The sequence below is a fragment of the Capra hircus genome (assembly GCF_001704415.2).
Source record: "Capra hircus breed San Clemente chromosome X unlocalized genomic scaffold, ASM170441v1, whole genome shotgun sequence".
Lineage (NCBI taxonomy): Eukaryota > Metazoa > Chordata > Mammalia > Artiodactyla > Bovidae > Capra > Capra hircus.
The window spans coordinates 9,762,764-9,780,348 of record NW_017189517.1 but is presented as its reverse complement, the minus strand read 5'-3'; the positions used below and the strand labels follow the sequence as shown (position 1 = coordinate 9,780,348).

The window sequence follows — 17,585 nt, the reverse complement described above, 5'->3', positions numbered from 1 at the left end:
ACATTTTTCATGATCCAGTCTCTGATTTGCCCATGAGGATGCTTCTCTCCCTCCTGGGTGAGTGGGGCCATGCTCTATGTTGAAAAGTTTCCCCATGGCCCAAGTCTCTTTTAAAAAACATTATTGCCTAGGCTCTTTATTCATTTTTCTCCAAAGTGTCCTTAGATTTTTGATTTAGGATTACTTTGGAAAATGTAAATAGAATCTCGGCTAGTTGGATGAAAATTCCTTTTTACTTTTTCCAAAGTGCTGTTTAGTTTGGAAGGACATTTATCATAGTTATTTGTCTTCTGAAAGGCAAATGGCACTGTCAGCTCTCTGTCACGGGGTGATTGTACAGGCCTCGAAAACCTAAAGTCGGTTGATTTAAATTCGTATGATGCTCAAAGCTGTAATAAATGACCTCAAGTTGATTGAAAACCCATCAGGATCCTGAAAGAAAACATTCAAAGGATCCACACATGATCTCTCATATTCAAATATCTAAAATGATACTGGGGGTCACTCGAATGTAGTGTTTTCTATGGCATATCACGCATCACAAATGTATCTAGAATAATCATTTATCTGGCCGCTTTAGCTGTCAGAAACTCCAAGGGTGTGGAGAATAGAAATGACACACTGATGCCAGCTGGGGAAAAGAAACTGACCAGAGCAGATGGGGGAAGCCTCCTATTACCTCTGCCTTTAGGATCCCGTCACATACTAACCAGAAGCAAATAATTTGGAAAGCCCGAGCCTTTTGACAACACAATTGGCGACAAGCAGTTGAAATGTGTTAGAAGAGGCTCTTGTTTGGAAAGATAAACATAACTCTAAGTGACAATGAACTCTCCACAGATCTGAGACTTCTCAGAAGAAAATCCTTGTCAATGGATGTAGGAAATGAAAGTGTCCGCCTTTCCCTCACCTATCAGCCTCAGGGGTTAGAGGAGGATGTGATGGTGGCGGAGGCCACCTTTGTTTACGAGCACAAAGGGGACCATCTCTCCCATCTTCAAAGGTTGCTTCAAAGATCCTTTGGAGAAAAAAATGGCACAATTTAGACATTTGACATTCCTTATGCATACTGATGCTGTGACTTCAAAAGCCCCAGTCAACCAGGCTGGTTAGTGAGGTGTTATTTATTTATTTTTCACAGCGACTGTCCCTCCCCACCGCCTCCCCCCACCTCCCCGCTTGTTTTGTTTTCTTAACCTGTTGGAGTCAGTAGCCAATGGCCACATCAGAAACTGCCTGATGGAGTTGTTACAGCACTGTGAGTCTGGAGAGACTGCTGAATCTCAGGTCCTGACCCGCGGGGAGCACTGTTTTTGGCAGTAATTTCCGAAGCAAGATTGAAGGAAAGGGTCGAAACAAAAGAGAAGTCGTGTCAGAGGACTCCATAGAGCCAGCAGCACGTTGGCTGTTGGTTTGCATTTGCTCTGTAGTATTCCAGCAGCTCTCTGTCTTTACCTTGGCAGGTGGAGGGTGTTTTTTTTTTTCTTTAAGGGAAGCTCTTGTTTAGACAACATTTGCACAGAGGCTTTCAATAGACTCACAAATGTGAAACTCTCCAAAGAAGAAAGAACATGTGCGTTTACATGAAAATATAATTGATAGATTTCATGTCCTCTTTTCCCTGCATATTCAGGTAATTCTCTTTCTGGGCGTATTTCACTCGCAACAGCATTTATTTAAAACTTAATTCAGAGGAATCAGTTTGTTAGGTCTTTTCTTTCCCTCTGGATTTTTCTTTAAGCCTCAAAAGCAGAGGCATCGGCCTGCATATAACATAGCAAGTATGGGATACAGTAAGTAATAATTGGATATTTATCATAATGTTGCTTTCCCAGAACACTATTCATTAACTGCCCCATATTTAATTATGCCAAAATTAGCACAAGGGAGTCTTTGGCTAGTGTATTTGCACATGCTATCAATTATGTTCTAATAAATTAATTTGCTTTTCAGGATTCACCAGAGGCACCAGTTGGGCCTCTGCGCTCCTGCTTGACTGTTCTGACTTTGAACGGGTTTATTCAGCTGCTGTCTGCTAAGCCCTACAGAAAAGCACAATGGCTGCTGATCGGCCTTTTATGGTTTATTAGAAACTGGTGGTCCGCACTGCGGCTCTGGTCAGTGATTAACCCGCAAGAAAACAAACTACACAGGGCTAAGTTGATGTTGGAGGAGGAATGAGCTCACTTCATTAAGGCTTGAAGAGGAAACCTTTTCTTCTTCGGTGCTTGTTCAAAACTTTTCAGGTCTCTATTTAATCACGTAATTCTCTCTAAGTACCAAGAGAAGCCTGCTGCACAGCAAGGGGTCTTTTGCCACATGACAACTTAGAAAGATAAATTATATATAAATATCTTCATGGTTTTGTGTGAGGAGGAAACCAATTTTAGTATTACTCTGTGAAACAAATTTACTCGTTTCTTTATTAAAAGAAATGGTACATGCCATGCCATTTCATGTGCACACAACAGTGGGCTTCATATTTCTTTGGCGGTTCTCTTTCTTTGATACGGTTGTTGAAGATTCAGGTGAGAGCTGCCTCCCTCCCTCCCTCCTTCCCCGTGATTCTAAACAAGGATTTGAAAGGGGCTGTGGAGGAAGAGACTGAGGGCAGAACCTCAAATAATACAGATTATTGCAAAATGGGAAGAAAATAAATCTCTTTCCAGCTAGAATAGAAGGCAGAACAGGATCTGCGTGGCCTGGTTCTGTTTTGGGGAAGTGTTGCCATTTCCTAGCATTATCTAATACCTCTCTTTCTCTCTTTCTCTCTCTCTATCCCCCAACTGGCAACCTCAACTTTGTAGACTATGAATAAAAATCACAGCAAATTTAGATGATTCAGTTCCAGTTTTGGTGACTTTTGGAGAGGAGGGCTCTGCATGGTCTTAAATCAGACGTCCATAAAGACGTGTAATAGGTGAATGTCAAGGGATTTCAATGGTGCCTTCTGGTTCTGAATTTAAGGAGGTAGCTTACGCTTGTTTTGATGAAGCAAATTGAGGGGGTGGGGTCCCTGTAGTGACTTGGGGGACATTTTACTCTCTTCACTCACCTTCTCACTGGCACATTTTTCCTATTAGATCTAGAGAAAGGTATTCAATTGTCCCTCCTCCCACCCCGACACACATGCTCACATGCACAAGCACTCTGAAGACATCATTATGGGAAGAGGCCTAATTAAAAACTACATAGCAAATTTGTAGATTGCATATCAAGGAGAAGGTTTCATAAAATCCCCATTATTTTTAGGTACATGTAGGTCTTTAGAAAACTCACAATCACTGAAGAGTAAATCAAGGGAGGGGAAGGGTTCTGTTGTGCTGAAAGTCAGATCCTCTGAGCTGTGTACTTACGGCCGCTCTGCTGGCTGCTCCTAACCCATGTCTTGTTCATAATCCTTCCTTCATCAGTGATTTGTGCCCCAATTACACTTAGTTTGCCAGCAGGACTGACGTTCCAATTTTCTGATGTCTTCCGGCCTCCAAAACACTATCTGGATCTCTTCCTTTTCTCTTTCACGCCTCCCTCACTCCCTTTTGTTGCTGTGAGATGGATTTTACAAACCTCTGACTTTTTGGCAGAACCAAACTTCTGGTTTGGGTACCATCTAAATAATCTTTCTTTACTATTCCCACTCCCATCCCCTTTTACAGTGATTCCACTCTGTCATTATCTTTCTCCCACCCCTTTCAGTAGCACGCGAGCATGCTAAGTCATTTCAATTGTGTCTGACTCTATGAGACCCCATGGACTGTAGCCCACCAGGTTCCTCTATCCACGGAATTCTCCAGGCAAGAATACTGGAGTGGGTTGCCATGCCCTCCTCCAGGGATCGACCCAGGGATCAAACCCATGTCTCTTACATCTCCTGCATTGGCAAACAGGTTCTTTACCACTAGCCCCACCTGTAGCAACAAATGAGATTAACACTGTATACCTTCTGATTTGTTGGGATATTCTTGTTTAACTGTTAGATTCTCTCATGCAGATGTTACATTAGTGCTTTGTCCTAATTAGCACCTCCTAATGTGCATCATGAATCACTGAGTGGCGGGGTGGGAGGGAATCTTGTTAAAACACAGATTCTGACTTGCTACATCTGGGATGGGGGCCAGAGATGCTAGTGGTTCCTAGACCATATTTTGAGTAAGTAGGAAGGCTCTAGACTTGATCTTCCCAGCCACACTTTGAAAAGCAATGTGTTTTGTGGCAATGTTGGGTTGTTAGAGAATCAAACACTTTAATCAAGACACAAAAATTTGAACAAACTTCTTGAGGACAATTAAAAGCTACCCTAGCATGAGGGCATATGTCAAAGTCCCAGGATGAACAAGACTTTTTACCATTCAGTAGGAAAACTTGCCAATGAATGCTTTTCTATATTAAAAAAAATAAACTTGGCAATAACTACAGGCAAGGAAAAGGCACTGTGTGTGTCAAAGTTCACAGTTGGTGGTGGTGTGTGGGTGGAGGAGTTCAATAAATGACCTATCATATGATTTCAAAATCTTAAGGAAATTCACTACTAAATCACATCTTGGTAGTGTCATTGTGAAGAAAATGTCCCTAGTTGGGTGAATATTTTAATGCTATATTGATATTTCAAGAAGTCTTTTAATATTGATATAGTATTTATTCTAATTTACTTTAGCTTCTAAAATTTTCTGAGTAATGAGGTTTGTTAAAGCAGATGCTGACCAGCTATCTGTCTTAATCTAGACTGCTATTTTCCCCCTGTAATTGCTAAAATATTTAGGAAAAGGTTTTCTACAACCTCTTTAAGCAATTTTAAGCAACTTACTCTTACTGTAGGATGCTCTTCTTTAAGTCTAGTCATAGTAGCCTGTGCTGCAATTTATACTATTATTATTTGGTTTAGCCAACCACAAAATATTTGTAATTTACCTGCTATCATCCAGAGATAGTGCTAGGTACCATGGGAGAGATAAAGAATTGTAAGACATGGAGTACAACAGAGTACAAACAGCTCTATAAAAGAATGAGTCACAGTCTATGAACTGATATGGTATAATTGTGTAATTTCCAGGATGTATTATGTATTATTAAGTGAAAAAGGAAAAGTGATAAATATGGCATCCTCCTTTTTGTGTGATAAGTGAGAATATATATATTATGTGTGTATTTTTTCCTTGCAAAAATAGAGAAAGGATACAACAGAATCTATGGGGGTTACCTGGGGTACAGAGGATAGAAGAAAACCTTTTCTAATGGTAACTTTTTAGAGACTTTTGACTTTTTAAAATGTAAATGTTTTACATATTAAAAAAGAAAATTCAATAAAAAAGAGATGAAATATCAAACCTTAAAACTTAATACAAATAGAAACAAATGAACCTAACTAAATATCACATTTGCAACAAAGCAACCCACTCTTGCCTGGAAAATCCCATGGACAGAGTAGCCTGGTAGGCTGCAGTCCATGGGGTCACTAAGAGTCGGACACGACTGAGTGACTTCACTTTCACTTTTCACTTTCATGCATTGGAGAAGGAAATGACAACCCACTCCAGTGTTCTTGCCTGAAGAATCCCAAGGACGGGGGAGCCTTGGGCTGCCGTCTATGGGGTCACACAGAGTCGGACACAACTGAAGCGACTTAGCAGCAGCAGCATAGAGAGAAAATTCAAGTTTCTTTAAAAAATTTTAAGACAGTTCTCTGACTATGACATCATTAGAATATGTTCTAACAACAAAATTAGCAGTATATTAATTATAAAATTTACCAAGTTAATTTTTTATTAATTGTACATTATAGTTGCATATATAGGATAAAGCAAGTAAGTAAATGTTTTAATGTTATCAGGAACCAAGATTTTCACAGTACCAGAAAAGAGGTGTGAATATAAAGTAATCTTTATAAAGTAAGGGAAACCTTATTTAACCTTATAAAGTGTTAAATTTAAGTTTGAAACATAATTATGTATTCATTTTATGTATGTATATATGTTTTTCCTAGCTCTATTAACTCAAAGGGCTTAGGAGTAATGACAACCTAGTGGCAATGAGTATACCTAGAGCTCAAATATTGGTTTCTAAATACCATTCCCTACTAAAAAGAACCAAGGCCCCTTGAGAAACGCCTGATTACAGGGCTGAGGTGGAGAAAGTACAAGAGAGCTTGGAACACTTTAGGTGCTAGAAAAAGTATTCAAACACTAATGTGGTCAAGTCACAAGAACACAGGGACTGGTTTGAAGTGTTCTCACTGAACAAATTTGAGACAAGTAAACATCATAAATAATGATCTTGTTCATGGCTTATAATGCATGGAATGAAAACAATCCATGAGTCTGAAGTGATAGGGTAAGGGATCGGGGAGTGGGAGGTGAGGTGGAAGGAAAGCTCTTCTTTTCATAGTAATTTTTGTTTTCAAATGTGGAAATAATGATAGAATTAGAAATAACATTTTCCAACCTCCAATGTAATAATCAATCAGACAAGGATCATCAATGATGGCTAAAATCATTGAATAAAAATTAGTCTGGGCAACAGGATATTCACATGCTATCAAGGTATGTCAATCATCCCACAGGTTAGTAACCAACTGCAAAGGGAACAATGTGAGTTTACCATGAGACATGACAGTCACTGCTTTAAGTGATCAGTCTTAGGATCACCAATCTGACATTATGTGCTTCCTGATGTGAGGAAATAACATGGACATGGCAGCGTATATGAATTAGCCTGAATCTAACCATAAGAATGTAATCAGAGACATCCTGGATATGGGCTGGTCTANAAACAAAATACTGTAACAATAAACCTATTTGCAGTTGGTGGATTTGGTGTGTTGTGAAGCAAGTTGTCTTATAGTTCAAAATTTTAGTTCAATTTAAATAATAATATTGACAATACTTATATGTGGTGAAGGCTTCAAAACCATATAGAAAATGTATAAGTAAAATTCTGCCTTCCTTTACTACCCTTCCCCTAATTTCTAGTCTCTTCCTCCGAAAGTATAACCGTTGTTTTTTCTTCCAGAAAAATGTTTGCATCTACAAAATATGTATATATTTTTGAAGGGGGAATAGAATCTTGCTGTACATACGTGTCTTACTATGTACTTTTCACCTTTATTTTTTCATTTAATGCTATTTCATAGACATGTCATCACCTAGAGATGCACATCATTCTTTTTAATGGTTACATAGTATTTCTTAGAATGGATTACCATAGTTTGTTTATTCCTATTCTGATGGGAATTTTTGGTTGTTTTTAGGTTTTTAAATTTAAAAACAAACCACAGTGACTCTCATTATATATGCCTATGAAGTTTCAATTAAGATGAAAATGTGGTCTGGACAAAAGGAAATGAAGTATGGGGTAGATTTAGGGTGACAGAAAAACAGCAAAAGGGTGCTATTATTTCTGATGAATAGTAAACTAAATTTTTTTCCCTAGTCCCTTTTTGAAATGAGATAGTGAAGTGAAGTTGCTCAGTCTTGTCCAACTCTTTGTGACCCCATGGACTGTAGTCTACAAGGCTTCTCCGTCCATGGGATTTTCCAGGCAAGAGTACTGGAGTAGGTTGCCATTTCCTTCTTTCGGGAATCTTCCCAACCCAGGGATCGAACCCGGGTCTCCCGCATTGCAGGCAGATGCTTTACCATTTGAGCCACCAGGGAAGCCTGAAATGATTTAGGGTATCAGTAAATAAAAGTAAGATGAAAATGTCAGGCTAGATTGCATGATTCCATGAAGTTAGCAGTAAAGAAATGGAGAATGTACAGGCAGAATAACTCTCTGTTTTAGGATTATAACCTTTAATAAAAGGTCATTTAAAGTTTGATCATGTGATTTTTGTATTTTTGTTTTTAGGAAAACAAACAGATCAGGTGGGGTTCTAGGTGGGATTATATTTTGGTGTCCATGTCTCATACCAGAATTCAGTGGTTTAGGTAAGCACTTTATGAATTAAAGAGTAAGTAGCTTCATGGTGGGAAATGTATATACACACACACACACACACATATATGCATATGTATATTTAAAAAATTATTTTGTTACCAGAGATTATCTTTTGTTCCTTCCAGTTTTATTGAAATATAATTGACATATAGTAGTATAAGTTTAAAGTGTGCAGCATAATGATCTGACTTGCATTGATGACCACGCTAAGTTTAGTGAATATCAGTGATCTCCTATAGATACAAAATGAAAGAAATGTAGAAAATTTCCCCTCAGTGATGAAAACTCTTAGTATTTACAGTCTTAACTACTTTCAGTATAACATACATTAGTGTTAATTATATTTATCACATTGTACCTTATATCTCTAGTACTTATTTATTTTACAACTGCAAGTTTGTACCTTTTAATTACTTCACCCAATTCCCTTTCCTCCAACCCCCTATCAGAGATGATCTTGAGTGACAGTTTTTCTTCTCTCTGGCTAATTTCTCCTCTTCTCCCCCCCCCCCCGCCACTTCTCTATATACACAAAGAGAAACAAAAAGGAAAATCTGTTGTAAATATACTAATGTTTATGCTCAAGGGAAAGAGAAGGCTGAGATGTCCAAGAGATAGCATGTCTGCATGTAAAGAGTAATACATGCTGGGAAGTAGGCAGGATAGGACTGTGATAGTGGACCCTGTGCAGAAGATGGAAGGAAAACAAGACAGATACTTTCATTTGTGGGGTCAGAAAGTCTGAACAAAGTAGAGTGTAGGAAAAGCAGTAACCAGCTGGGGTGGAGGAAGGTAAAGATGTCATGGAACACTGGGAAGAGAGCAGAGAAAGATGAAAAGATTACAGATGAGAAACCAAAGCACTGCAAGTGGTCACTTAATCAAGGCAAGTCATTTAGATGAGACAATTGTGTGGAGATAATGTCTGTGAGTGAAGGTCGATTCATTTTCCAGGTGTGTTTTTTCATCCCTATTAGGATGCCAAGCATTAGGGGAGGTGGTCAGACATGGCAGTGAATAAGGCACACAGGCTTCTGCTTGTAGGAAGCTTACATTCTAGTGGATTCACAGTGAAGGGACTTGATTCCTCAGGAATCTTCAACAGGATCAAACCACAGCGTTAGAAGTCCTTCATGGCTGTAGAAGGAGTAGTTTCAACATGAAACTGAAGGATGGACCAACTGAGAATGTGATGATTGAGGCTTTCCTAAAGTGCTGACAGCGAGCATAGGATCTTCAGTTAGTAACTTAGGAGACTGATCAGAGAAGCTGATGAGAAATAGATGAAACTGTACTTTTCCCCCTTCATCTCGTATAATAAAGCAGTTTTGGATGGAAGAAGACTATAAAGGTAAAGATGAAAGTAAGGAAGGGTATAATTCTATGAGTATGGTCTTCTGAGGTGATGATTTTCCTTATACAGCCATTGCCTTTGTTTTAAAAATAATATTTTATTTCGGGATGGAGGACACATGTACACCCATGGCTGATTCATTTCAACGTATGGCAGAAACCACCACAATATTGTAAAGTAATTAGCCTCCAAGTAAAATTAATTAATTAAAGAAATATTTTATTGGTGTATAGTTGCTTTACAATATTGAGGTAGTTTCTGCTGTACAGCAGAGTGAATCAGCTATGTGTTTACATATATCCCTTCTTGTTTGGATTTCCTTCCCGTTTAGGTCACCACAGAGCACTGAGTAGGGTTCCCTGAGCTAACAGTAGGTTCTCATTAGTTATCACCTTTATTTTTTAAAATTTCATTTTATTGAAGTATAGTTGATTTACAATGCTATTGCCTTTAAAGTGAGAATAACTCCCATTCTCTTCCTCCTCCTATTTCTATCCTCACTCTTCCTTCTCCTCTACCTCCTTCTCCTCCTCATTATAATGATCATATCTTAACTTTTCTAGAAAATCTTTGTTGGGGCAATAGTCCATGTCCCATTTTGTTACACCCCCAAGGAGTCTCTTCAAGTAAAATTTATTTAAATAGTTTCTTTAAAGGGGTCATGAAAGGAAAGGGCATCCAGATCAATGGTGGGGCTAATCTCTAGTATTAATATTTATGATATAACAATAAATGTACTTTAGTTTCTGTCTTGAGCTAATTTACTTATGACATTTAGCAGACATTTTAGACATCTTAGCGGCATTTTTCTACAACAGTGCTGGTCTTTTCACAGATTCTGGTGAAACTTAAAAATGTGTCCAGATTTGGCTGGGTGGTGGGATGGCTGAAGGTCTTGGTTTTCATTTGGACATAATTTTTAAGATTCAGTTTTGGAACCAGTAAGAGCTGGTCCATGGGATCTTTACCCTGAAACTTGATAAAGACTTGATAAAGTTAAAAGCCTTGATCCATCTAAGGATCCACCTAAGGACAGTCAGCCAGTCATCAATTTAACCTTGACTCCTGGTCTTCCATTCTCAGTTTCATGTTCTGGAACTAAGTTTACGTTCCTGATCTTTTTCATTTCCCCTTGTTTATTTTTGGGAATGTACTCTTAAAAAGTTGTAAAATAACCTTAAGAATAGTGTTGCTTCTATTGCTTGATTGGTAATGAACTTTTGTGATAGAAGTTTAAGTTCATTTAATATATTGAGGTATTATCCAAATGTATTAGCCCTTGATCCAAATTTAACTTTAGAAAACTGATTGACATGATAATTTGAATGTCTTTCTTTTACATGTGCACGGATTTTCATTTTTACTGTTCAAATAAGAAATCTGAGGTTTAACTTCTATGTTTCCTTCTTTCCATTTTCCAGTATCTTGAATTCATTTGTCGTTGTTCTCTTCTTAACTGGAATGGTGGCTATGATCATATTAAGAACTCTCCACAAAGATATTATCAGATATAATCAGGTTTGTTTTCCTGTAAATAAAAATGTACATATTTGATTCATGCTTTGCCCAGTTCTCAAGGTTATGTTTCTACTTAGAGTATAGTACCTTGAATACAACACATTTTAATGTCTAGTAATTTTGCATATTGTGCTGAATCAAAGTATAGAGTATTGTGTAGATTCTTAAAAAGTATAGGTAAGTTTATTAGAGAGTTATTTGCTATCAACTCTTTGGTTATATACCTTTCCATGTTCTGATCTTTCAAAATATCATTATTTAAGATTTTCATTAATTTGGAACATGAGAATATGTACAAAACATTGCAAAATAATACAATTTAGGGCAAATTTAGTTTTATCTAATTTATACTCTTTTGACTCTTATAATCATTTATGTATTGATGAATTTTTAATTTCTATAGAATTAGTTGAATTCTTTTTTGTATGTTAAATCATGTTGCTTTCTCCATGAAAATCAAGCCAGTTGTGTGCTTTACATAATTAACACACTCCCTTCAGTGCAAAACTTAGAGAATGGCTCATTTGTATGGCAGGATCACATACCTGCCAGAGACTTACTTTATCCAAAATGAGCCATTAGTTTGTCTTTAGAGGAAAATTAGTTTTCTACTAACGTTCAGAGCTCTTGTAACTTTCTGTCATAATAACTCCTGTGTTTATTAAAAACACTCCTGTGTTTATTATTTCTCTTATGCAGGAAGATATCCAGAAGGATTATGGTTGGAAGCTTGTTCATGGGGATGTATTCAGACCTCCAAGGCATGGAATGTTGCTATCAATTTTACTGGGTCAAGGAACACAAGTTTTGATTATGACATTTATTACTTTATGTGAGTAGGCTCAGATCAATATGTGTCATCTTCAACATTCTGACATAGGTTAAACTTCGATTCATGTGTACAAAAGAACTTTGAAAATTCCACCCTAAAGTTTAAGGAAATGTGTAGTTTATAGTGTATTTTAATGAGTATTTGTAGTATATTTAAAATAAAGTTTGTATTTTAAGGATATGAGTCTAAATATGTTCCTATATCAAGGACCTTTCATAGTTTCTTCAGTTCTGAATAACTTATTGTAATGTCCAATATACATGTTCCTTGCTTTGCATGTGGGTAGATCATATTTTAGGTGGGCTCAGGGAATTATAATTCAGAGATTAGGATTTTGAAATGCTAAGGCAAGCCCAAGTGCTGGTCTTGAAATGTGTAAATGAAGTGGCATCGTTAGTAGGCTTACAATGGCTGATGAACTCTCTCTGCCTTCACTATCAACCAAGAGTAGAGTTAGTCAGTTTTTGATAACCAGAGTGGGGATTTTCACAAACAAAGCTTCTGTAAACAAATGGCTTTTTGGGTGTTTCAGATGTCAGTGATAACCTCTAAGTTTAGCTTTTAAAGTTATGTTTTCCTGAGACCAAGTCTCACTGTGATGTTTTTCCCCCCTTACCTTGAATAAAAGGAAACAGAAGGAAATTTTTGTGGGGAAAAATGATTTGCTCTTTAGGGAGTGGCTACTGGAGTAGGGAAAGGGAAGATCTCTTTGATTTAAAATAATATAATTAATGATTTAAACAAGGAGGTTAAAGACTAAATTGAAAACACAGCTTGCCTTGTATAGGATCAGACTTTTCGTTAAGAACAGATTGTCAAAAAATTAGCTAAGTAAGTAACATCAGAGAAGTTCCCTGTATGCTGCTTCATAAAAATGTCTTAATAAGGTGTCTTTAATATATTATAAAGCCTTTTGTGTTTTGAGGCTATTATTGTCACTGGTTTGATATTTCTTCTTTGTGCTTTTAGTTCTTGCCTGCCTTGGTTTCCTTTCTCCTGCTAATCGTGGTGCTTTAATGACCTGTTCTGTTGTGTTATGGGTCCTTATGGGAGCATCTGCTGGATACGTGTCTGCTAAGGTGTACAAGTGTAAGCATTACTATTATTATTCCAAGTTGGTGTGTTAAATATAGAAATTAAAAAGCTTGAAAATTAAAAAAATTGCATCAGGAATTTTAGCTGACCTAGCAAAATATAATTGTGTCTTCATTCCTGTAAAATATTTGTAAAGAGGACTAAATCTAGTTGCCCTAGTAATTATTCTGTCCTTTACTTCCTCAGCATTTAGAGGTCTGAAGTGGAAGACAAATTTCTTGCTGACGGCACTGCTGTGTCCTGGGTTAGTATCTCATGTTCTCTTTTCTCTACACAATTATAATCTTTCTTATACTTACCTTGGAAAAATTATCGTACATAATAATGAAGAGTAGAATGGAGGTGAGTGACCACTGTTTTTTCTGTGCCTGCAGCATTCTTTTCTTGATATATTTGCATTCTTTTCATCTTTTTGTACATCTTAACCCTTAGTACAAAGAGATGGTGCTGGTGCTTCAGTATTCAATTTTGATCTTTGTTTTTGAAGCAGGTTTTATAAATGCTCATCTCAGTTATGCATCTTGCCTTATATATCATGTTAGAGTGGCAGCTTATATACCACATTGTGTTATTCTTCTTGTCTCTGCCTTCTCTGATTATTTCTTCCTGTCTCACCTAGTTACTGCAGTGTCATTAGTGACTGCAGACGCGGGCAGAGTCATGGTCAGAGAGAGAGTCAGGGTGGTGCTGCACAGTGGCTCTTAGGGAGCTCATCTGGTCCCCTAATTCTGAAGATGCAGAATCAACATGTTCAAGGTCATATGTGAAGTCAGTAATGGAGCTCAGGCTATATATTGGCTTGGCCAAAAAGTTAATTTGGGTTTTTCCATCTTATGGAAAAGCCTGAGTGAACTTTTTGGCTAACCCAATATCCCTGACCAGTGCTCTTCCCATAATGCCTCACCAATAAGGTGCTGACTCATTTTGAGTTTTATCTTCAAATTTTTTAATATGTTTTATCTTAGTCAGCTCAGGCTACCATAACAGAATACCATAGACTGGGTGGCTTAAACAACAGCTATTTATTTTCTCACAGTTCTGGAAGCTGGGAACCCCAAGATCAGGGCATCAACAGGAGATAGGGTCCTGGTGAGTGCTCTCTTCTTAGTCGCTGATGGCTGCCATCTTGATGCATCCTTACATGGCAGAGGGAAAGAGAGACACTGAACTCTACAGCATCTCTTCTTGTAAGGGCACTAATGCCATCATGAAGGCTGCCCCCTCATGACCTCATCTAAACCTAATCCCTCTCCCAAGGCCCCATTTCCAAACACCATCACATTAGAGATTAGGGTTCTTAAAAAAATTTATTTTGTTTTTGGGTATATGTGATTAACAATGTTGTGATAGTTTCAGGTGAACTGTGAAGGAACTCAACCATATATATATATATATATATATATATATATATATATATATATATGTATCCATTCTCCCTCAAACTCCCCTCCCATTCAGACTGCCACATGACATTGAGCAGAGTAGGGATTAGGATTTTAATATAAGAATTTTGGGGGAAACAATTCAATCCATAGCAGGTTTCATTAAAAAAAAATTACTTGATATGTTCTGGAGGACAGTTTTTTGTTTTGTTTTGTTTTGTTTTAGAAAATGTCATGGATTATATCTTAATTGTTACACAGAACTTTAAAAAAATTGTGGTTTTTGGCTGCACTGGGACTTCATTGCTGCATGGCTTTCTCTAATTGTGGTGCACAGACTTCTCACTGTGGTGTTTCTTCTGTTGTGGAGCACGGACTCTAGGCGCGTGGGCTCAAAAGTTGTGCCTCATGGGGTTAGTTGCTCCATGGTATGTGAAATCTTCCCAGATTAGGGATCAAAGCCATGTCCCCTGCATTGGCAGGCAGATTCCCAATCACTGAACCACCAGGGAAGTCCTGTTTTGTGGCAATTTAATTTCCATTTGTTGTAAAATTCCCATGTCCTTAGTGCTAGAAGTGTGTCACAATAACGCATATATGTGTGCTCAGTCACTCAGTTGTGTCCGACTCTGTGACTCTATCGACTGTAGCCCACCAGACTTCGCTGTCCATAGGATTTCCCAGGCAAGAATACTGGAGTGGGTAGCCATTTCCTCCTCCAGGGGATCTTCCTGACCCAGGCATCAAAACTGCTTCTCCTGCGTCACCTCTCCTGCATCACCTGTGTGGGAGGCAGATTCTTTACCACTGAGCCACCTGGGAAGCCCCGTCACAATGGTGGAAATTCTACAATGGCAGTTATACATAATAAATTCAGTCGCATTGTATACTAATTAGTGACGAAATGAGAGCAAATGCTCTGTGACTGAGTATAAAGCCATCATCAGTTCAATGCAGTGATAGATTATACATTCAGCAGACTCAATGTTTTATCTACATGTGGCTTTTCCCCTCAACTCCAGGGAAAGGCTTGAATATTCCAAGTTTGCTCATCAAATACATGTACCACAGAGTTTTTGATTTATTTAAAATAAGGACAATGCACTCCTCTCCCCCTTGCCACCTTGAATAAAGCCATCTGCTTTTTTCTGTAACTCTTTTCAAGGGAACTAGAATGGGTGGTCTTTCCTGAGCTTTAACACCTTTATGTAAGAAAGCAATGTCCTTGACGATATTTCAAGTATTTGTTGCTTCAAGTTCAAGACTCAGATGAATCTGTAATTGAGTAACTTTGGCACAAAAGTGCCATTGTGCAAAAGTCATTATACTGGATTGTAATACAAGGGATATTGCTAGCAAGAACTAGTCAATAAACCATCTACTATTCTCTTCATTATTTAGTTACTCATTCAACTTATTTATTGTATTTTTGAAAATTTTTTTTTACTATATTTAATGCATTATGCTAGGCACTGGAGAGGAAATAAATGTAAATCTCTCCTGAAACTGCCTTCATGGCTTCAGATGAATAATAATGGCTTATTTTTCATCAGACAGATGTTCCATCTCATTGTAAAAAGAAGTTACGTCATTAGAATAGAAAATTTAAAAGAATTAGAATATGCTGTGTCACTAAGCTTGATTAACTAAATTGAACAATTAATGTCTGGAAATGAATTAGCATTTTCAGTGCACTAGGAGCTGTTTTTATCTTGTTTTCTATGGGATCAATTTTGAAGAATGTTTTAGACAGAAAAATTTAAAAATTCGAGTGGAAGTCCATAGTAACATGGCTCAGGGTTACAGGGACTATGAAATGGTTCAGTATCAAACCACAGTTTTATGAAAATATATATATTTTTAATTTGAAAAGCAGCTGTTAACAGTAGTTGTCCCCTAGGTGGGTTGCTGCATGGCTGGGGGACAGTGTGAAGGAGACTGTTTTATACTTATTTTCACTGTTTCTCTGTTTCTTTTTACTTTTCACATTGTATACCATATACATGTATTCAGTTCAGTTCAGTTCAGTCTCTCAGTCATGTCCGACTCTTTGTGATCCCATGAATCACAGCACGCTAGGCATCCCTGTCCATCACCATCTCCCGGAGTTCACTCAGACTCATGTCCATCGAGTCGGTGATGCCATCCAGCCATCTCATCCTCTGTTGTCCCATTCTCCTCCTGCCCCCAATCCCTCCCAGCATCAGAGTCTTTTCCAATGAGTCAACTCTTCGCATGAGGTGGCCAAAGTATTGGAGTTTCAGCTTTAGCATCATTCCTTCCAAAGAACACCCAGGGCTGATCTCCTTCAGAATGGACTGGTTGGATCTCCTTGCAGTCCAAGGGACTCTCAAGAGTCTTCTCCAACACCACAGTTCAAAAGCATCAATTCTTTGGCGCTCAGCTTTCTTCACAGTCCAACTCTCACATCCATACATGACCACTGGAAAAACCATAGCCTTGACTAGATGGACCTTTGTTGGCAAAGTAATGTCTCTGCTTTTGAATATTCTATCTAGGTTGGTCATAACTTTTCTTCCAAGGAGTAAGCGTCTTTTAATTTCATGGCTGCAGTCACCATCTGCAGTGATTTTGGAGCCCCCAAAAATAGTCTGACACTTTCTCCACTGTTTCCCCATCTATTTCCCATGAAGTGATGGGACCAGATGCCATGATCTTTGTTTTCTGGATGTTGAGATTTGAGCCAACTTTTTTGCTCTCCTCTTTCACTTTCATCAAGAGGCTTTTTAGCTCCTCTTCACTTTCTGCTATAAGGGTGGTGTCATCTGCATATCTGAGGTTATTGATATTTCTCCTGGCAATCTTGATTCCAGCTTGTGCTTCTTCCAGCCCAGTATTTCTCATGATGTACTCTGTATATAAGTTAAATAAGCAGGGTGACAATATACAGCCTTGATGTACTCCTTTTCCTATTTGGAACCAGTCTGTTGTTCCATGTCCAGTTCTAACTGTTGCTTCCTGACCTGCATATAGGTTTCTCAAGAGGCAGGTCAGGTGGTCTGGTATTCTCATCTCTTTCAGAATTTTCCACAGTTTATTGTGATCCACATAGTCAAAGGCTTTGGCATAGTCAATAAAGCAGAAATAGATGTTTTTCTGGAACTCTCTTGCTTTTTCCATGATCCAGCGGATGTTGGCAATTTGATCTCTGATTCCTCTGCCTTTTCTAAAACCAGCTTGAGCATCTGGAACTTCACGGTTCACGTATTGCTGAAGCCTGTCTTGGAGAATTTTGAGCATTACTTTACTAGCATGTGAGATGAGTGCAATTGGGCAGTAGTTCGAGCATTCTTTGGCATTGCTTTTCTTTGGGATTGGAATGAAAACTGACCTTTTCCAGTCCTGTGGCCACTGCTGAGTTTTCCAAATTTGCTGCCATATTGAGTGCAGCACTTTCACAGGATCATTTTTCAGGATTTGAAATAGCTCAACTGGAATTCCATCCCCTCCA

The 17,585-nt window shown here is 38.1% G+C and overlaps 1 protein-coding gene across 1 annotated transcript in view; it reads left to right on the top strand.

Annotated features, from left to right (window-relative positions):
- The first annotated feature begins 7,842 nt into the window (after positions 1–7,842).
- The window catches only part of LOC102177223 (transmembrane 9 superfamily member 2-like), a 42,027-nt gene continuing 32,284 nt past the window's right edge, over positions 7,843–17,585 (top strand). Inside the window, exons 1-5 of the mRNA XM_018044079.1 lie at positions 7,843–7,922; positions 10,708–10,804; positions 11,504–11,636; positions 12,606–12,725; positions 12,918–12,975. Coding sequence (XP_017899568.1) covers positions 7,894–7,922; positions 10,708–10,804; positions 11,504–11,636; positions 12,606–12,725; positions 12,918–12,975 — 437 coding nt within the window. The 5' untranslated portion in view covers positions 7,843–7,893. The remainder of the gene's footprint in view (positions 7,923–10,707; positions 10,805–11,503; positions 11,637–12,605; positions 12,726–12,917; positions 12,976–17,585) is intronic.